The sequence below is a fragment of the Rhinolophus sinicus genome, chromosome 1 (assembly GCF_057876585.1).
Source record: "Rhinolophus sinicus isolate RSI-liver-muscle chromosome 1, RSI-T2T, whole genome shotgun sequence".
NCBI classification, from domain to species: domain Eukaryota; kingdom Metazoa; phylum Chordata; class Mammalia; order Chiroptera; family Rhinolophidae; genus Rhinolophus; species Rhinolophus sinicus.
Window position 1 is genome coordinate 168,751,418 of NC_142501.1, and position 23,033 is coordinate 168,774,450.

Here is a 23,033-nt window from a genome sequence, read left to right on the forward strand (position 1 = left end):
AATGGTTTTGTTCTCAGTATCTTAGAACTTAGAAATATGTAAGAGCACTAAAAGTTTAAGTAAAGAGAATATAAGCCATTTATTTACAGTGTAACACTATACTCCTGGACATTCTGGGCCTGGCACTCAAAGCGTATGCTTTCAGTTTATGGACTTTGGCTGAGTGTCCCCGATCTGATTCTCCAAGTATTATGCCCTCAGTCATTACAACCACAAGCTCTAAGAACCTGTCTGATGAGGAACAGGAAGCAAAATCCACAAAGAGATGCCAAAGTGGCAAATCTCATGGGGAAAGTGCCGCATGGGTACATATGAATCACTAGAAAAACACTGAGAAGTAAGAATAACAAGAAAGTACTTTAAACAAATAATGAAAAACAATTAGAACACAGGCTCTCGCATGCTACTTGATCACTTTTTCAATTTTTCTTAAAGCTGTCTTTTGTAGCAGAACAACATGATCCCATAGACCATAAGGTTTACTAAAGACCTTTCCACCCAAGTCTAAATAGACTCCACTTCACTATCAGGTATAGAGAAACAACCTCACTTAACAGAGAAGAGGAACATAAATAAGTAAAACACTACTGCAGTTGAAGAAACAGCCAAGAATTCCTGACTTCTCACTTAAATCAAGCGTGAGTGAATATATCAATATTTTTAAATTCACAAGTGAAAAGCCTATCTAATCAACTGCGACTTATTAATCTTACTAATAATTACTATCTGTTTTAGGGTTTTAGAACTTTCTGAAGTTAAATTAACTAAGAAGTAACAAATATCAACATTTAATTAGTATGAGAATTTTGTCTTACGTTAATTTCCCTTTATTTTACCCTCCCTTATGTCCCTTCCCCTCCAATAAGAAAGATTAATATGAAAATCATTCTGATTATAAATAAGTATAGCATCAGAAATTTGCCTTGTGTGGTTATAGAAACCCTCATTTTTCATAATACACTGTAGATGTTGAGAAAAGTAAGAAAAAAAGACAGTCTTACCTTTAGTGTTATATCACAGAGTTCTCCATTTTCATAAAACCGAAGAAGAGACCCATGAAAATCTTTCCAAGCTTCATGTGCTTCAAAGATAAAGGAGTCTTCTCCATCACCATCACTAACTGAAGATCTGTTCTTTGCTTGCTGGTGCTGTTGCCTTTTCCCTTTTGTGCACTGATTCCTAGCTTGTTTTGCATTCATAGATTCTGAAGCCATCTGCAACACTCTTAATAGAGTTGTCTTCTCAAACATCCCATTTACTCTGTAGTAAAGGGTGGGGAGAAGGTAGATGCAGCCCACTAAACTTCAGACATTTTCAAAACCCACTCCACTGACACTGTCCAGTTTGCTGAGACTGAAAAATCAACAAAACACACATAGAAAGAGACAAAAAAAGAAAACCAAATCAGTAATTGTAGTTAAAACTATAAAACTATCAATAACTAGTACTGACTATATATATAAAAGGGCCATATAAATCAATTGAAAAAAGAACAGGTAACTTGGTAGATTTTATGCTAAATGTCACATAAGTTACCTACCTCAGCAAAATACAGGTGATCCTTGAAGAGGCGGGGTTGGAGGCGCCACCTCCCATGTGCAGTTGAAAATCCATGTATAACTCTAAAGTTGGCCCTTCACAACTGTGGATTCAATCTACCACAGATCAAAAACAGTATTTTTGAATTGCAGCTGGGAATCCACAGTTGGGAATGAGAAACTACTGTTTTTGATCTATGGTTGCTTGAATACACAGATGTGAAATCCATGGACACAAGAGGCCAACTATACTTATTGAAAAAATCCACATGTAAGTGGACCAACCCAGAACAAATCCATGTTGTTCAAGGGTCAGCTGTATTTTATATTAGTGAAGGAACTCCTTTAAAATCTAATTTGAAAATTCTGGGGAGATGGTAAAATAGGAAGCACCAGGAATTTGTCCCCCTACCATGACAGCAATTGCACTGGCAGAATCTGCCTGGTGTAATTATCTTGGAACTCTGAAGCCTGCTGAAGGCTTGCAACTTTTCCAGAAGATTTGGATGGTAAATTACAGTTAATTTTGGTCAATTTTAGCTCTTAGAAAAGTAGCAGCTGCCCAGTCCACACCCCCAGCCATGTGACAAGCAACTGTGCATGTGTTCCTAGAGCAGCTTGCAGTTTGTAGGAGACATGGTGGGCCAAAAGGATCCTGTTCTTCAAATATCAAGGATCTCTGCTCTGACTGCTGACTCCTGTTTCTGGTCACAAAGGTGTAAACAAAGAGGTGGGCAGCCATTTTTTTGCACCTCCTCCCACTGTTGCAAGCCCCTCCCTCTCAGCTGAAGTTACTTTCTAGGGGATTTAAAAGGTTGGTGTCATTCACTCCCTTCATTTATGCTTTTTCCTCTTTAGGGAGCAAGACATTGAGGACTAAGACATTTATAAAACAACTGCATATATAAGGAATACTAGAAAGTGACAGTGCATGCCCAGGGAAAGACTTAGCAAAGACCTGAGAACACCTTAAGCTTACATCTCAGGCTTACCTTCAGCAGAGAGATAGCCTACAATTTTTTAAAAAAGCAAAACTAACAAAAAACAGCAAATCTTAAGGAAGAGGAAGAATCTGATTTCTAAACTGTCCCTTAAAAAGAACAAATGCATTTATACTAGATAAAAACTTTAAGAGACCTATCTTAAAGATGTTCAAAGAACTAAAGAAAGTGTGGAGAAAATCATTTGTGTCAACAAAATAAATCAATAAAGAGATAACCTAAAAAGGAATCAAAATGAAATTCTGGAACTGAAAAGTACAATAACTGAAATAAAAAAATTCATTAGAGGGATTCAATGGCAAATTTGAGCAGGCAAAGAATTGGCAAAATTGAAGACAGGACAATGACAATTATTAACTGAGGAACAGGAAAAAAAGACTGAATAAACAGGAACAGAACCTAAGAGACCTGTGGGATATCATCAAGCAGACCAACATACGCATCATGGGAGTCCTAGAAGAATGGGAAAGAAGGGGGGAGAGAGAATATTTGAAAAAATAATGGCTGAAAACTTCCCAAATTTGATGAAAGGTATGAATATAAACATCCAAGGTCCAAGAATGATAAACTCAAAGAGACCCACACCTAGGCACATTATAATCAAAGTTTCAAAAGCCAATGATAGACAATGTTGAAATCAAGAAAAGTAAATCTTCACATACAAGGGATCCTGAATAATAATATCAGCCAATTTCCCATCAGAAACTTTGAAGGCCAGAAGACACTGGGCAGAAATGTTCAAAATATTAAAAGACAAAATTTGTCATCTTAAGAATCTTATAGCCAGCAAAACTCCTTCAAAAGTGAGGAAGAAATTAAGAATTCCAGATAAACAAAAGTTGAGGGAGTTCATGACCACTAGATCTGATCTGCAAGTAACACTCAAGTGAGTCCTATAAGGTGAAATGAAAGAACACTAGACAGCAACTCAAAGCCATATGGAGAAATAAATATCTCAATAAAAGTAAATACACGGGTAATTACAAAAGGTAGTATTATTTTAACAATGGTTTATAACTGTATTTTTTTCCTCTACGTGATTTAAAAAGCTAATACATTTAAAGAAAAAAGTTAATGTAAAAGCTATTACTAACTGTAACTTTAGTTTGTAATACCAAGTCTTGTTTCCTACATAAGAGGATAATTTAAAATAATAAGTGAAAAATAATTAATTTAAAAGTAATTTTAAAATAATAATGTAAAATAATTTTTAATTTATGTTTTGGAAGACACAATGTATAAAAAGGTAACTGTGTGACATCAACAATTGAAAAGGGGTGGGGATGGAGCTGTAAAGGGTCAGTTTTTGTTTGTTATTGAAGATAAGCTGGTATAAATTTAAATTAGAGTATTATAATTTTAGGATGTTAAATGTAATCCTCATGAAAACCACAAAGAAAATACCTATAAAAGATACACAAAAGGAAATGAAATAATTTAAATATTTCACTACAAGAAAAAAAATCTAAACACACAAAAAAAGACAGTAATGCAAGGAATGAGGGCCCAAAAAGGTGTATTACAAGGTGTAAAAATAACAAATAGCAAAATGACAGAAGTCCTTCATCATCAGTAATTACTTTAAACATAAATGGATTAAATTCTCCAATCAAAAGACAGAGTGGCAGAATGAATAAAAACACATGATCCAACCATATGCTGTCTGTTTACAAGGGACTCACATGAAATCCACATACACAAACAAGTTGAAATGAAAATAGAAAAAATAATTCCATGCTAATAGTAACCGAAAGAAAGCAGAAATGACTAAACTAATATCAGACAAAATAAGACTTTAATAAAACACTCAATACAATAAGATATAACAATTACAAACATTTATACATGTAATGACAGGTTGTGAAAATATATGAAGCAAAAACTAACAAAATCGAAGAGAAAAATTGACAGTTCTATTAAAGTTGGAGATTTCGATACTCCATTCACAATAATAGAACAATTAGACAGAACATAAGTATGGGAACAGTGGACTTAAGCAACACAATAAACCAACTAATTGTAACAGACATGTACAGAACTTTAACCAACAACAAAATACACATTCTTTTTAAGTGCAAATGGAACATTTTCCAGTATAGACCATATATTAGGCCACAAATTTAAGTCTCAATAGTTTTTAAAAGACAGATATCCTACTCTAACTACAAGAAGCTGACAACAGATATTAATAACAAAAAGGAAAATAGAAAAATTCACAAAATTGCGGAAATTAACACAATTTTAAACAACCAATGGATCAAAGACAAAAATCACAAGTTAGGAAATACTTAGAGATAAATGAAAACTGAAACAAAACATACCAAAACTTATTAGATGCAGTGAAAGCAATGCTAAAGGGGAAATTTATAGCTAGAAACACATAAAAACATCTCAACTCAACAACCTAACTTCACAACTTAAGTAACCACAAAGAGAACAAACTAGACCCAAAGGAGAAGAAAGAAAATAATAAAGGATAGAGCAGAGATAAATGAAATAGATAACAGAAAAACAATAGAGAAAAATCAATGAAATCACAGTTGGTTCTTTGAAAAGAGCACTGAGATTGACAAACCATCAGCTAAATAGACTAAGAAAAAAAGAGAGAAGGCTCAAATTACTAAAATCAGAAATGAAAATGGGGGTGTTACTACTGATTCTACAGAAGTAAAAAGCATAACGATAATACTAAGAACAACCGTATACTAAAACTTAAACCAGATGAAACGGACAAGGTCCTAGAAACACAAAACCTTTCAATGCTAAATTGCTTAGAAATAGAAAGTCTAAATAGACATGTATAGTATAGAAATTGAATCAGTATTCAAAAATCTCCCAACAAGTAAAATCCCTGGAACTGATGGCTTCACTAGTGAATTCTACTGAACAGTTAGAGCACTAATAACCCTCCCTTCACATCCTCTTCTCATCCTCATTGAAGAGGAGGGAACATTTCCTCATTCTATAAGGCCAAAGACAGACAAAGACAATACAAGAAAACTACAGACCTATCTCCCTTATGAACACTGACACAAAAATCCTCAACAAAATACTAGCAGACAAAATCAGCAACATTTTAAAAGGATTATACACCATGACCAGGTGGGATTTATTCCTGGAATGCAAGGATGGGTCAACACGAAAATTAACCAGTGTGATACAACATATCAAGAAAGTGAAGGGCAAAAAAAACCCAAAACACAAAAACCTCATGATCATCTCAATGATGCAGAAAAAGCATTTGACAAAATTCAACATCTTTTCATGATAAAACACTCAATAAATTAGGAACACAAAGAAACTACCTCAAAACAATAGAAGCCATGTAAGAAAAACTCACAGCAAACATCATACTCAATGGTGCTACAACATCTGGCAGTGAAAAATCAGTGAGGATTCTGTCTGCCTGTCCTGGTGAGAAAGAAAGCAGCTACAAACCCAGACGCCCTCTTAAAGGGTTTGCACACACTCGTCTGCAAACACTCACCTGGTCTCCAGTGGAGGGGCAGCAACTCGAGAGGCACCAAAGACGTGGGGAAAGACTGAGTTGTATGGCTTTAGGGTGAAGGCAAGAGGGACAGCAGCTATTATCCTTGCAGGGAGCCTGCCTTATGCGTACGAGGGCACCTTCTTTTCTATGTTGAACCCTCTCCACAAAGGGTCAGATCTGAGACCTCACTGGTCTAGTAAAATCTGCATGTGCACACCACCTTAGTGATGCCCTGGGTCCCTGCCCCACACAGCTAGTACTGCATTGACAGGCATTCTCAGCTACTGAGCAGCCGGCCCCACCCCACAAACTTCAGCAGCCTTTTACAGCAACAGACAGCCCACAGTGGCCTGGGGAACTTTTGGTGGGGGGCAGTGAACCACAACCTGTGCCACAGCCTCTCCTGGGCGGCTCTCAGGGATCTGTGAGCCCAAGGCGAGTGGTGACTGACTGCTGTGTTCTCAGGGCATTTTGTGAAGTGGTCACAGACCACTGGTGCAAGAGCTAAATACGCATTAACCTTGTGAAAAACCACCAGCCACGCCTCGTGACTCCCTGGGACCCCGCCCCACCCAGCTATTACTGCATCACCAGGGGCACTCTCAAAACCGGGTGAACTAGACTGGTCTGTGCACCTAAGGAGGCTATTTCAAGCTGAACCTTATGGGCAGCTGGCAGGTGGCAACATGTTTAGGGGGTCCTGGGCCTTTTGCAAAGCTGCCCCAAACCCAATACTGGTGGCAGTCGGCCTTGCTTCATAGCAAGGCCACCCTCACACCCCTCCAGGTCCAACACAGGCAGCAACAAACCACATATAGCTTTGTAGCTCCTACCGGGTATCCCCAGGGCTAGTCACAGGAAAGGCTGAAACTGGCAAGCACAGAAGCCCCTCCCAACAGACACCAGGAACAACACACCCAAAGGACAGCTCAGACCACACCAGAGCATTACCTGGTTAGCCCAACAAGCGGTACACCCAAAAGGTGGTTTCAACATGCGCAAGAGCCTGTGGGGTTGAATCCCCTACAGAAGGGTCACCCCACACACAATGTGGGCATAGCCAATCCTCACAGTCAGTCAGCCAGGAAGTCAGTCCCATCCACTGATGCGCCAATAGTAATCATGGCTCAACTGAAACAGAACACACACAACACACTCAAGGGACACTCCTGGAACACACTCACAGGCAGACTGTGCCACTGGAACACAAGGACACATACTACATAAGGCAACCCAGAAAAGACTAAGAGAAGTAGGAGATCTACCAAATACATAAAAGCAAACACAGACAGCAGCCAGAATGAGAAAACGAAGATATGGCCCAAATAAAAGGACAAGAGAAACCTCCAGAAATAGAATCAAATGAAATAGAGGCAACCAACCTACCAGAGATAGAGTTTAAAACACTGGTTATGAAAATGCTTAAAGAGCTTAATGAGAATTTCAATAAAGAGATAGTAAGCATAAAGAAGGATACAGTAGCCATAAAAAAGAACCAGTCAAATAAAGAATAACTGAAATGAAGAACACACTAGAAGGAATCAACAGCAGACTAAATGAAGCAGAGGATCTAATCAACAATTTAGAAGACAAGGTAGCAGAAAACACCCAATCAAAACAAAAAGGAAAAAAGAATTAAAAGAAAAGAAAAAAAAGTGAAGATAATTAAAGGGACTTTTGGGACAACATCAAGTGTAATAATATTCACATCATAGGAGTACCAGAAGGAGAAGAGAGAGCAAGGGATTGAGAATCTATTTGAAAACTTCCCAACCTGGTGAAGGAAATTGACATACAAGCCCGGGAAGCACAGAGAGTCCCAAACAAGATGAACCCAAACAGGCCCACACCAAGACACGTCATAATTAAAATGGCAAAGGTTAAGACAAACAGAGAATCCCAAAAGCAGTAAGATAAAGACGACTAGTTACTTACGAGGGAGCTCCTATAAGACAATCACCTGATTTCTCAACAGAAACTTTACAGGCCAGAAAGAAGGGCAGGAAATATTCAAAGTATGGAAACAAGGGCCTACAACCAAGCCTACTCTACCCAACAAGGCTATCATTTAAAATTGAAGGAGAGATAAAGAGCCTCTGAGACAAGAAAAAGCTATAGCATTACCACCAAACCAGTATTACAAGTAATATTAAAAAGGACTTCTTAAACAGAAGGAGAAAACAAACAAATGATGAACAAAAATATGAATAATAAAATGGCAATAACTATATACCTATCAATAATCACTTTAAATATAAATGGATTAAATACGCCAATCAAAAGACATAGGGTAGGGGCAGCCGAATGGCTCAGTTGGTTAGAACGCGAGCTCTTAACAACAGAGTTGCCAGTTCGATTCCCACATGAGCTAGTGAGCTGCGCCCTCCACAACTAGATTGAAGAAAACGAGCTGCCACTGAGCTGCCCGAGGGTTGGCCGTATGGCTCAGTTGGTTAGAGAGCAAGCTCTTAACAACAAGGTTGCGAGTTCAATTCCCTCATGGGATGGTTGGCTGAGCCCCCTGCAATTAAGATTGAAAATGTCAACGGGACTTGGAGCTGAGCTGGGCCCTCCACAACTAAACTGAAGGACAATGACTGATGAGTCCTGGAAAAACACTATTCCCCAATAAAAACCAAAAAGAGGACCCAAGTAAATAAAATCAGAAATGAAAAGTGACAATGGATACTGCAGAAAAAAAAAAAAAATACTACAAGCAACTATATGCCAACAAATTGGACAATCTGGAAGAAATGGGTGAATTTCTAGAAGCATACAATCTCCCAAGGGTGAGTTAAAAAAACAACAAAAAACAAAAAACAGAAAATCTGACCAGACCGATTACTACCAATGAAATCAAATCACTAACCAACAGGTTCCCGACAAACAAACGTCCTGGGCCAGGTGGCTTCACAGGTGAATTTTACCAAACAAAGAATTAACACTTATCCTTTCAAACTAGTTCAAAAAATTCAAGAGGAAGGAAAGCTCTCCAGTTCATTTTACAAGGTCACCATTACACTGATTCCAAAACCAGACGAAGACATTACAAAAAAAGAATACTATAGGCCAATATCCCTAATGAAGACGATGCAAAACTCAGCCATAGAATAAGATATAAAAGCAGAAACATCATCAATGCCAACATGATCAGCACCACCACCATCATCCAAAATATTTCATCATCATCATCATCATCATCATCGAAAACACTATTATTTGCCAGCCACTCTTTTAAGTACTTTGTATATATTAAATCATTTAGTTCTCACTACAACTCCATAAGGCAGCTCTTCTTTTGCCCTTTTTTACCAATAAAAAAAACAGGCACAATGAGATGGAGTGGAACCCAAGTAAGTGGTGGAGGCAGGATTCAAACCTAGTAGCAGGGCTCCAAGGGTCTGTGCTGTTAACCACTGCAATACTCTCCGGAGCATTCTCAAGTGAAATAGAATTACAGAACAACAACAACAACAAAATGCATAAAATAATCAAGGTCCCTATCTTCACCTGCTAAAACCAGCTATTCATTCTAATTCCCCTACTTCTGCAAGTGGCAACACCATTTTTTTCACTTGTCTTATTTCAAAACCTGAGCCATATCTGACTCTTCTCTAACTTGCCTAACCTAACAGTTTCAATTTCCCTGATTTCCACTTGGGAAAACCTCTCTCCCATTCATCCCTTTTCTCCTATTTTCATTGAACTCTCTTTCACTGTACTCTAATTCAGACTCACGTATCTTGCCTGGATTATCATAGCCTCCTTAACAAATCACCATGCCCTTCCTTAAACATCTATCAAGGACAATGGTGTCAGATTTACCTAAGTGTCACTTCCAAACTCCTTACTGTATGTATTTCAAAAAGCTTACCCTGGCATTCAAGACCCTCCTTGCTCTGACTCCAGCCTACCTCCAATCTTTTCCTCCATTAATTTTTGACATAAAGTAGGGCAAAGGAGGGAAAAGACTACTTACTAAACCACTGCATGTCATATATTTGCCAGGAATCTTACATATACTCTCTCATTTAAGTGTTACAACTACATTCATTATAGATGGCCTAAACATCCCTGACGTGGGAGCTAGCGTTTCAGTTCAGCTCTGATGAAGCCCATTATTTTCCTACTGTATCACAGACTTCACTATTCCATTTTCCTCAAATATATGTAGAAATATTCACGCTATTCCTTGTGGGGGAATGATGTGAAGGCCCAGCTTACATAATGCGTCTTTCACGAAGTCTTCTCTAAATTCTCCTACTGAGATGTGATTTCCCTTGTGAATCCCAGTAATACTTTGTACTTCTCGGACTCATTCATTTACCTTTACTTGTCCTTTACTTGTGTTTTAGACTTATTGCTTAATGCAGTGTGAATTCTTTGAGAAGACAATGATTTAACATCTATGTATCTTGCCCACATGAGCCTGGGTCCTGAGTGATTAAATCGACGTCATTTTTGTGGGTTGGGTGTTTTCCCCCGAATGTAAAAAAAACTGGGTCAACTCTTCATTACTGGTTAGTCTAATGAATCTTCTTTCATTTAGAACTTTCATCATACCATATTTTGTGCTCTAAGCATCTGAGTATTATGATGGCAGGCACCGCGAGTATCTTATTTTTTTAACTTTACCAGGTTTAAATACATACAAATCAAAACTATCACACACTTTCTTCCTTTATATCAAACCACTCTAATATCTATCTAGTAAAAGGCTTTATCTATTATTTGCCACAAAACTATTTCCTTTGTCAGAAGACTGCTCTATGAAAAGGGCACTAATGAATATTCATTTTTATAAATTAGTTTTACATTTGACATCAGATTTGAGCAAGATACGATAGCTTAGAAACTTTCTGTACCAAATTCTCTTAAATAGTCTATTTAAAGAATGCAATGCCCTCAAGTTTTTAAAAAATCTATTATATATAATAGAATAGGAAGACAGGAGCAGGAAAAGAATATTCACTGTAAGACATTTCACTCTAAGGAATTTAGTAGACTTTGGGACTTATAAAGACTGTATGTGAATGTGAAGTGAAAGTATAACTCAGCCTGAATTCTAACTGCCCCCAAATTTTCAATGTATCTAAAAATATGACTCTCAGGCAAAAAAAAAGAAAAACAAAAAAAAAAATACTATCCCTTCCCCAAATATATTAAGAGATTAAAAATACCCCCCAAAAAGAGACATGGTCCATGGAAGTCTGTTTCTACCACACCCTGGCACATCATGACACTGAAGCAGGGAGGAAGTTGAGACCATTTCTTTGCTCCTCTTAGTGTCAGCAAAGTATCAATCAAAATAGGAAGTTTGAAGAAAAAAATACTTCAAACAGAAGCAGACGGGTTTTACTGACTCACTGCAGAGAATATATAACAAAACTAATGTATTTTTTGTTAATAAGATTCTATGGGTTCCAAGTGTACAATTCTGTAATACATCACCTACATATTGCATTCTGTGTTCACCACCCAGAGTCAAGTCACCTTCCGTCACTATTATATTTGATCTCCTTTACCCTCTTCTACCTCCCCCACTCCCCTTTCCCTCTGGTAACCAACATACTGTTGTCTGCATCGATGAAAAACTAACGTATTTTTTATATGTAAACATGACTATGAATTCCAGAAAACAAGACCTACAGCAAAAGCAAAAGCACAAAGATACTATGTTAAGTCAGTCTACTTTGTTTTTTCAAACTTCTTTGCACTTATAATCTATATCACATTTTAACATGTACTATCGATATGTAATACTATTGTACAGAACACAGTCTTCACTCATATTACACTGCATAATTTTCATAACTAAGGTCTCTGCAAAGAGTGACTTTTATACTACACGTTAATCAGAAGAGTACTAAGTACAAAGAGAACTCCAAATGGCACTCTGACTGACTGAAAGAACCTGTGAAAAACCTCAATGCTATATAGTTCCTGCTGCAAAACCTACTTCAGGCAGCAAGAGTGCTATTAGACTCATTCTTCTTTAAAATAACTTTAGTTTGTACTTTTCCCCCCCAAGATTTTACTGGGGAAGGGGAACAGGGCTTTACTGGGGAACAGTGTGTATTTCCATGACTTTATTGGGGAACTGTGTTTTTTCCCAGGACCCATCAGCTCCAAGTCAAGTTGTCCTTTCGATCTTAGTTGTGGAGGGCATAGCTCAGCTCCAAGTCCAGTTGCCATTTTCAATCTAGTTGTGGGGCGGGGGGGGGGGGGGGGGGGCACAGCTCACTGGCCCATGTGGGAATTGAACCGGCAACCTTGAGCCATCTGGCCGCCCCTAGTTTGTGCTCTTTACAATTCAGTTAGATGAAGATATTAGATAACACAAAATATTATCTGCTTAATTTTAGAGCTATATCTGAAAGCGGATGGAGGATGAATGTATTTACTAAAATTTACTTGTGTATATTTGTGAAATAAGATGGTAAGTCTCACCTCATGTTATACAGAATAAAACCCGACTGCATTCTCCACACACTCCACGCTACTTCCTACCTCTCTCCCTCTGCTCAGGCTATGCTCTCATTTTGAAATACGCTTGACCACCACCCCTTCTCATCTGCTGATTCTTGCTCATCTTTTAATACTCAGCTCAGGTTCATTTGCTCAAAAAGGCCATCCCTGAAAATCCTCCTTATTCCTAGCCTGGATTGGGGGTCCCACCTCTGTGCCCCCATAACAATCTGATCATATCTTCCCATTGCACTAACCATGAAGTGGATTATACCATCCTCAACATTTAGTCAAATTTGCAACATTTATAATAACTGCCTATTCACTCTTGGTCTTTCTCATAACACTATAAGCCCCAAAAATACAGGTACCATCTCTTCACTCCTACTGCTCCCATGTTGAACACCACTTACAATAAATAGAGGTACTAATATTTTTGGAATGAACAGATTAATTATGAGTGCTAGAGATTATTTTTCTGTTATTATTCAAAATCAACATTTACTTAAATTATTTTAACTAAAATAACACCGTATTCTGGATATATTATTTTAATCACAATCACACGTAAATATTTTAACAAAGGTATTTGTTTGCATTTTTGAATCATTTTATTTCAAAGGTAAATGTTACTTAAATTTTTTTAAATTTTGAAGTCAGAAAAAATTAAACTATATACATTATTCCTTTTCTACTTATAAAAGCAATGAGTAGGAATTTTAAATTTTAAATCAAATAGCCCAAAAGAACATACATTGTGCTAATAATTAAGGGAGAACCTCCTGTTTTGACAAACTGGATTATAATTATAGTCTCAATAGTTCCCACACAGTCAAGGTATACATGATTTCCAACAATTTACTACTGTAACTTTAAAAAACATGCTTTTCTTAGTATTAGCATGTAGTAAATACAAGTGTTATCAAAGTCTGCATGTTAAATACTCATGTAATTTCCAACATCTATAAAGAACACTTGCACTGCACTGAATACTTTGTGAGATGTTTCTATTTGGGGTCTATTTTATTAAGAAGGCATTCTATTGATGCTTCACTACCATAATCATTTCCTTGTTTGAACTGGATCACTTAATGTATCACAGTCATTAAAAGTCTGATAGTATAAAATAGTAAAAAAGAAAAAAACAGGAATTGAATTTTACCTAAATATATGAACTACATGTGTGCACTCTCTCTTAGGAGGGGTCTCTATTCCTTATTATTTTTATTTGAGAATGTCATAGAAGTCACAGGGTTGTACATAAGATAAAAAAATGATAATTAATTGAATAAAAATACAAAGCCTACAAAAAATAATTTACCAATAATTTGTTTTCAAATGTGAAAAGATATTTCCCACTAGACACCTGAAATGAAACAAAAAACCACAAAGCTGAATAATAACTATTCCTTACTTCAGGGAGAGCTCTGCTGGTCTGGCACAGTACCTCTGAGAAGAGCAAACTGCTCATTTTATATGGGGTTTGGCAGGAAGTAGGTATTAGTGGACTTTCAGAGGCTTAGAAGCATGTTACCGGGCCGGCTGGCTTGCAAATTCTGCCCACTAAGGCGAGATGCAGTTGGTTGGCTACACTGACTTAAAAACAATTCTAAAGAAGTGTCATTTATTGAGTAAGTAGGTTTAAAACTGGTTCTGGTGACTAATTATTACCATGGCCATATAAGAATGAGTCTTCTCCTAGGAGTTTGGGAACTTCTTTTATTTTCATAAGGTAAGCACAGAAACCAACATACACATAGACACATACATACATACATACAAATTAGTCATGGTTTTATAACCACATTTCAAGAAATTTCAATAAAATATAGCAATATTGTCCGTGTTGAAGGGAAACACCATTTGTTTTATATTAACTTAATCAGTCATTACTTGATCTATTGCAGGGTCAGGAAATTCAAAGATGAATATGAAAAGCAACAACCAAACGCTTTTATAGCAGTGTTATTCAAAGTAGGTCTGGTCCACAAACTTTTTTTTCCACAGGTCTGCAATGAGGTTAAGTACAAAAATAGAGGGTTTAGAAACTTTTATAGCAAAGTTACACCTGACAGAGTAATTTTATATCTGTTGACTCTAAATTAAAAATTTATATTTTTTGTGTCCTTTTTTTTCATTTCATTTTTCTAGTAATTCATTTTTGTTGTCTTTTACCAAGGTAATTGGTTCACAAACTAGTCTTTCACCAGAGAGTTTGAGAAACACTACTTTATAGGACTCAAGAAAGGCAGATATCCACGACAGATGAGCCTGTGTTACGTTTTGCTACTAAGATACATGCAAAAGGAATGTGTATCACACACAAAGCAAATACATAAATACCTGCATCAAAATTTTAAGAATGGTGTTGGCGGCTTAAAAGAAAGTCCCTCAGAAGATAGTACAGCACACTTAAAAAAGGCTCCACTATTAATCCTCCATCATCAATCTAGATGAATTAGATTATACTACATGGAAACACAGATGACTCAGATAAAAACTGCTTCAAAAGAGTCAGACCCTAAATGTGAAGAAATTTAGGAATACCTGAGCCAATCTATCTATTGTATTTTCCTTTTTCAAAAAAATATATACGTGAGTATTTTAATTAAAAAAAAAAATTATCTAAAGTAACCCACCCCCCAAAAAGAGGAATAAGATACGACATAATTCCTACCATTAAGGAGCTTAAATCATCTATATGGAACAAAAACATAATAATAATGTGGTCAAGGCAATAGTAGAGAGATATACGAAGTATCATGAGAGAAGCTAAATTAGCTTGGGTGACCAAGAAGGATCCCCATTAAATGTGATACCTCACACGTACTCAGAGTTCCCATTCACTCTATCCAATTAGTACAACCAAGGTTCACACATTCTACTTTCTAAATTTCTCTCACATTGTTGCCCGCCCTACTTCTCCAGCCACACTTTAGTTACAGGTCCATCAGCTCACAGCTATTATTACAGCCTCCTAACAGCCTTCTCTCACCAACACATCATTCTTACTGCTGCCAGCTATTCCCAAATTCAAATCTGATCCTATCACCTCAATACTTAAAAACTTCCATAGTTAATGTAAAAAATTGGATACAAACTACATGACCTCTACTTTGTAAATATGCAGAGGTGCTAAGTTTCCAACTGCTCAGTAGGTTCCAACTGCAATTGCTGTTTTGTAATCAATTAATGAAACGATTCAAAAAGCCTCTATTTATTACAGATAAATTTGTGGAGGAAAATAAGGAAACATAAGTTTAAAGGGGGCCACAGAACTTTAAGGCGTGGGCCATACAAGGTACATTCCCCAAGCTCTTCAAACTGTAAGACGAAAAATGACGAAACATAGACTGTTATTACAGCTAACTTGTCTATTTTCACTAGGTTATATATTCTTGTACAGTAATGGGCCGCATAACACTTCAGTCAATGATGGACAGCATATACAATAGTGGTATACAATATAGCCTAGTTGTGTAGTAGGCTATACCATTTAGGTTTGTGTAAGTATACTCTCTTATTCATACCAAGATGAAATCACCAAACAATGCATCTTTCAGATTGTATCCCCAACGTTAAGTGACACATGACTGTATATTATAAACATTTTTATGATGCTTTAAAGTCTCTTATACAATGATACGGTACACTTGTAGATTTTATAGAACCTAGGAAGTAGCAGGCTATCACAGAAACAACAGTTGAGTTAGGTAGTAGCAGAACTGGATTTTAACCAACTATATTGTTGGGAAATTATCTAATCTCTCAGAGTCTCAGTTTCTTCATTTATAAAAGAGCAGAGTTGGTATAGGTCAGGGGTCAGCAATCTCTTTCTGTAAATACTTTAGGCTTTGTGAGCCATCGAAACTCTGTCACTACAGTTGACCCTTCAACAACACAGGTTTGAACTGCTCCCACTTAACACAGGATTTTTTTTTTTTTTCAATTGACCTGGGTCAACAGTTAAGTTCAAGGGTCAACTCCACAACTCCGTGGTTGGGAATCTGCAAATGCGAGTAGGTTAAACACAGATTTTCCACTGCCTCCTGCTGGGAGGTTGGTGCCTCTACCCTCCACCCTTATCAATTGTACTCAATTATGACACTGTAGTAGGAAAGCAGCCACAGACATACATACAGAAATGATTATGGCTGTGTTTCAATAAAACTTTATTTACAAAACCAGCACCAGCACACTGGGTTTGGCCTACAAGACCTTAGTTTTAGGTAATCACTGTTTACTTCTAGGTGCAAACTATGAGAGTACTTTTTTTCTATTTAAAATTATTTAGCTGCTGCCTGGCTTTTTAGAGACATTTGTTAGCCATAGCTAACACAAGGCTCAAACTAGAGGTTAATAGCAGACTTCAGAGCTAGACAGTTTTGGGATTCCCTATTAACTGTGTAGCCTTGGGCAAGTCACTTAAAACTGAGTCTCAGCTTTCTTGTAAGGTTGTTGTGAAGGTTAAATGAGGTAAACTATGTAAAGTACTTACGCTATATTTAGTACACAGTAAGCATTCCATAAATGGACATTATTACTTTTATAAATGATGTGATCCTGAGTCCTTGATCAGGAACACAATCCTCCAACCAACATTTCTTCCAGCAAAGAAATAAAATATGCTTTATAATGCTCTACATTCTAATGCATTTTTTATTACAACAAAAGAAGAGAACTGGCTATACTACCATAACTCTGCCTTTTTATTTTTTAATGAAAACAGTCAGCATTAGTTGAGTGCTTACTTATAAGTTGTACGGTCTTGGTTAAGTTATATAACCTTCCATTAACCTTAGTTTCTTCATCTGTAAAAATGAAGAACAATACCAACTTCAAAGGATTGTTATAAGGATTACATTAGTTAATATGTTGTCTGGCATATAAGTCATGTAAGTAATTTCTGTGTGTTTTTTTTTGTTAGAAACTTCACATTTATTCATTTCAATCCTCAGGACAATCTAAACAGGTATTATTCCCATATTTACAGTTGTGGATAATGAGGCTCAGGGAAATTAAGAAACCTACCCAAGATCACACAGCTATTAAGTGGCAATGCCCAGGAATCGGCGCCGGATTGCCTCATGACAAAGCCAAAACTCTCAACACTAGGCCAAGGATGCCATTAACTATATCTTTGTATGGGAAATGTAACTGTATCTTCATACAGTGTGTACAAATTACTTTATGAGAACTAAAATACAGGTATTAAAAATATTCTGCCCATACAAAAAATGTTTTTGAATTTTTAAAAGCTCGAGTAAGAGAATACACATAAAAATCACTGATTTTCTTAAAGTGATAGTATTCCCAGAGGTAAAATTTTTGCTAAAGTGATTCTTCTTTGTTTTCCATATCCAATTAATGTAACTGAAACTCTCATTATTAAAGTAATAAGCAATCCTCTGCATTAAAATAACTCAAGATGCCGCTCAGTGATGTATCCTTCATACATATAGTACTATGCAAATGCTGGCATTCATCTCTAATTAATTTTTGAGATGTATATAGACCTCTCAGATGATTTTTATAAAGAACAAATCTAGAGAAGCAAACACAGTTCTGTTACTTTATTCTATAAATCCCCAAGTATTGATTTAGAACCTTGAAATTTGAAAAGTATACCGTTTTCAATTGAAAAACCTGACCAATATCAACGGGAAAAAGAAAAAAAAAAAGATCTTAAAGAAAAAGACAGAAAGACATTACTCTGCTGGACAGATTCATTCACAAATTTGTATAACATCACTTGATCCGCCTCATACTCTTCAGACCTTGTGACTACTAGTACTTGTAACTGACCCAGAAACAGAAGTTGGCTTCACATTGCAAAGCCTTATAGCCCAGCAACCTATCACTAACAAGGAAAATAGGGCAGTTTGATATACCTTATTTTCAAACTCTTGTTACAAGAATGAGCTCTATCTAACCTAATTCAGAAATTCCCCAAATATCAAATAAGATTTTAAATATTATACATTCAAATTAGAAATTGTCATCTAATCTACATAAGCTGATTGTAAATTCCATATTCTTTCCAAGTCAGCAAGATTGAAAGTCAAAATGATCACCTATTAGGATTCAATGTCACTTTCCACTCTGTGCTATAGAAGAATATTTTACAACAAATAAACTATATAAATATCATCATCTAGTTTGTAAGATATAATACTTAATTTTCTTTAGCATTTGGTGTTTTGTTGAGAAAAGAAAAAAATGTCCAAATTTCAGAACAAACCAAATTATATTTTAGCATTTCAAAATAATATTCTAACATGCTAGATTGTATGAGGGTGCCATTCTTTACTATGTATTCTATTGCCCATCAAGCTTGGGGAGGGAAGGAGTGGAGCGCATCTGCCTAATGATAATGATCAGTCATTGGAGTCATCTCCAGGTATAAGAAGCAGCACTATTATTCACATGAACATATTATATCATAAATATCAACCTCTAGTTCTGGAAGAAAATTGGCACTCACAATGCTTCAAAAATTACCTGTTCACTTTCATTTCCCAAAAAACTAATTTTGGGGGCAGACAGGTGGCTCAGTTGGTTACAGCACAAGCTCTGGGCAGTGGGGCTGCCAGTTCGATTCCCACATGGGCCAGTGAGCTGCGCCCTCCGCAGCTGGAATGAAGTCAATGAGCTGCTGCTCAGCTCCCAGGTGGCCAGATGGCTCAGTTGGTTGAAGCGTGGGCTCTCAACCACAAGGTTGCCCGCTGGACTCCTCGACTCCCGCAAGGGATAGTGGGCTCCACGCCCCGTAACTAAGATTGAACACAGCACCTTGAGCTGAGCTGCTGCTGATCTCCTGGATGGCTCAGTTGGTTGGAGCGCATCCTCTCAACCACAAGGTTGCTGGAATCCAAGGGATGGTGGGCGGCGCCCCCCGCAACTAATAATGGCAACTGGACCTGGAGCTGAGCTGCACCCTCCACAACTAAGATTGAAAGGACAACAACTTGACTTGGAAAAAGTCCCGGAAGTACACACTGTGCCCCAATAAAGTCCTGTTCCCCTTCCCCAATAAAAGAATGGGGAAAAAAAACTAATTTTGAAGATAATATGCAAAACATCTAGGAAAAAAAATCTGCCTAGATAACTGAAACTAATGGTCCTTAGAACCTTTGAGGGGAGGATGGTCATGAACCCCTTTTGAACATGTTGAATGCTGTGGGTCTTCTCCCGAGAAAAGTACTGTACAGATATACACAGAGCTCATACTCTTGGAAGACCATTTTTGGGCGCACCCATAGAGCAGGGTGTGCTCTATAAGAACCAGAGAGATGAAGTAGAAATTTTCCCAAAGTTCCTTTGACCCTCTTCCATAGTTTTACCTCTGACTCACAAGAACTAACTTAATCTCATGTACAGTCAACCTTTTAAAAAAAGTTTGATAGTATTTATATAAGCAGTATTCACCAGAAAACAAGCTATACTGGCAGTGTTTTAAATAACAGAATGTGACTAGTGATATCAATGAGTATATGTTGGGCTGGTGCAAACCACAATTACTTTTGCACCAACCTAATGACACATTACACTATAAAATTATTTCTCTTAATATTTAGTCCCCTATTTACAGCTAAGGAAATTAAGATTCAGAAAATAACTTGCCATGGTCACATAACCAACAGATGGAGAGCTGGGATTCTAGTACAAAATTGACTAGTTGCAGAACTAAGCTCAGTTCATTATTATATCCTGATTCTTCCACAAAAGCCCCTCAGATAAAGAAAACAGATTTTTTTTTCAAAAAAAGCCTAATGGGTCACATATTATTGTAGCTATATCTTGATATCAATAAAGAAAAGTTAATATAACCAAAATGTCCCATTTCCTCTTGCTTCATTGGTTAACATCAAACATGTTTTTCAGAAAAATGAAGAAATAGTCAAGCTAATGAGTTTTAGGGCTGAAAAATATGATACTTTGCTATTCTATGAAGCATTTATTCTCCTTTATCTCTTTAGTTCTTACTATACAAATGATTGTTGAAAATTCAAAAATAACAAACCAAAGTTTAAACATCCAATTTAAAACAGAAAGCTATTTGAAATTAACTTTCAGGATGTTCAAAATATTCCCTTTAATCTTTTAAAACTGACAGTTCTCAACAACTTTTAAAAGTTCTGGATTTTTTTTTTAAAGGGTCATTTGTCTAAACCCATAGAATGTACAACACCAACACTGAACTCTACTGTAAACTCTGGACTTTGGGTAATAATAATGTATTAATGTAGGTTCATCAATTGCAACAAATTTACCATTCCAGGGTGGGGATTTTTGATAGTTGAGAAGACAGTGCATATGTGGCACAGGGCGGGGGCATGTGGAGGCAGAGGGTGTATGAGAACTCTCTGTACCTTCCACTCGATTTTGCTATGAGCCTAAACCTGCTCTAAACATAAACTCTGTTTTGAAAAGGGGGTGGCAGTGTCAAAACTTATCTACCTCACTTTCTTCTTAACAAATGAAGAAATACTGTTTTTCAAAATTACCTTCACTGACTGTGAGTTAAGTTTCCTGCCAGGAAACAGAACGTGAAATTACTACAGAATATATTGTTGTCTTAAAAAACTATGATAGTAATCTTATCAAATGCTAAAAGAAATAGCAGCTTTAAATGTTAATATGAAGCTAAAAGCAACGGTTGAAGTACAGTATCCTGAGATTCTTTTTATACTTATGTTAATACTCTTGATATCTTAAAGGCAATCTATATAAAGTGACTAAAAGTTTGAAGTGGGTCATGCATGGGTTGATTGGACTAAAAGGGGCGCCAGTAGGAGGAAAGCAGCAGCCAATGAAAAAAGCCACCGCCAGGTAGAGGTACTCTGCTCACCCAAGTCTACCCTCTGGCAGGATCAAGACGTGAGGGAAATGGAGGAAGAGGATTTTCTCAAAGAGGGAGAATGTAGAACAACAAGAGTGTGACAATTATCAACTTATGCAAGAGAAAAGCAATACAAAAAAAAAAGTGCAATCAGCAGATAAAATATTTGTGTCATCCCAGATTCTGTCAAGAACCTTTCCCCAAAGAACCCTCTCAAAGTGGTAACATCAGCATAAGGGAAAGGGCCAAACATGGTTAGGCTATTAAAGCAGATTGAAAGGAATAAGGAGAAAAGTTCCATTTTCTACAAAAAGTCATCTGATTAAATGCTGCCAAGTGGGAAAATATAGAAAAAGCTTTTCAAACCCAGGCGCCTAGACGTGTACAAATCCAGTAAAGGACGAGCCCCCGGCTAGAAAACTCCAACTACGTGTGTAGACAAACTGTCCTCCCCAAAGAAACCAGCAAGATAACTAAGCCCAGGACCGACGGGAAGGAGGAAAGAGCTGCCATCGCGGCAGTAGAACAACTCCATTGAGCAGCTGCGTCGATTGAAAGAGGCTGCGGTTTCTGATGTCATACCAGGAGGCACTCTTCCACACCGTCTCCACTACCGCGGGAGGTACACCTGGCGCCGGCAGAAGCCGCCGGTACCAGCAAGGATGACTGGCAGCGGGCCCCGCCGAGGGGCAAGCCCCGGATGGAGGACTAACACCCCCTTTTCCTCCCCAGTACCTGCCAAGTCCCTAACAGGCAACAAGCTCCTTGAGCGAGCAAGTACCCGCCAGGCGGCTAAGCCCCCAGGGTGGCTGCTAGTCCCCGCGCGGCAGGGGCAGGACACAGCACCCCCCCGCCCCGCCCCCATAGCTGTGGGTCCCGGGGGGGTGGGGGGCGACCAGCCACCCTTCCCGGACCCAAACCGGCTCCAGACTCACGCTTCATTCCCTGGATCCCGCGAAGCACCTGCCTGCCCTTCTCTTCTCTGAAAGATCGACAGGAGCGCGCCAAGTGGTGCCGGCGAGGGGGACAGAGCCAGAGGCTGCGGTTCACCTCGTGGATCGCGACCCCGTTCCTTCCACCAAAGGGGGCGACCAAAACCCTGCAGCGCTTTAATGGGCCCAAACCCTCCAGCTGTGGAGTTTGGGATACTGCTCGTGTGAGGGCTGGAGTATCCCGGCGCCTAAGGCGCGGCCCGGAGGCGTTACGATTTGCATTTGGGGTGAACGAGGGCTCGGCGTGAGCGCACCGCACAAAGGAGCCGGGAGTGAAGGCGCACGAATATCCGGTTACCTTGGTCCTCGGCTAGTCCCTCCGATCGCTTCCCCCTGGCCTCTCCAAGGCAGCCGTTGTGCTGGTACGTTCCCGCAGCCCAGAGCTGCGCGACACCAGCCCCGCGTGAGCACTGGGGACGCGCGCCCTCCTGCGCGGCCCCGCCGAGCCCCGGCCACAGCCTGGCGCCCTCCCCGCTGGGCCCCGGAGGGCTGCGCTTCAGGGGCGGGGCGAGGAGCGCGCTCGGGGCCTGCGCACAGTACTCTGGGAAGTGTGGGGTGTGATTGTCTCCCCTGTCCCCAAGTCATCGCCGCCCTAGCTCGCTCGTGCGGGATTCTCCAGGGGCCTGAGAAGTGTTATCCTGCTGGGATAAGGCCAGCCACTGCCGAACGGAAGTCCTCAAAACTCAATTGGATAGGACGCAG

General features: G+C 38.4%; 1 protein-coding gene across 2 annotated transcripts in view; it reads right to left on the reverse strand.

Annotated features, from left to right (window-relative positions):
• KLHL8 (kelch like family member 8) overlaps positions 1-22,822 on the reverse strand; it is a 44,519-nt gene extending 21,697 nt beyond the window's left edge. The window contains exons 1-2 of one of the 2 annotated variants that reach the window (XM_019731260.2): positions 22,630-22,822; positions 1,002-1,353 (exon numbers count right to left, since the gene is read on the reverse strand). In XM_019731260.2, the coding sequence (XP_019586819.1) occupies positions 1,002-1,250 (249 nt within the window). In that variant the 5' untranslated portion in view covers positions 1,251-1,353; positions 22,630-22,822. The other variant, XM_019731261.3, reaches the window with a different exon arrangement.
• Between the last annotated feature and the right edge of the window lie 211 nt (positions 22,823-23,033).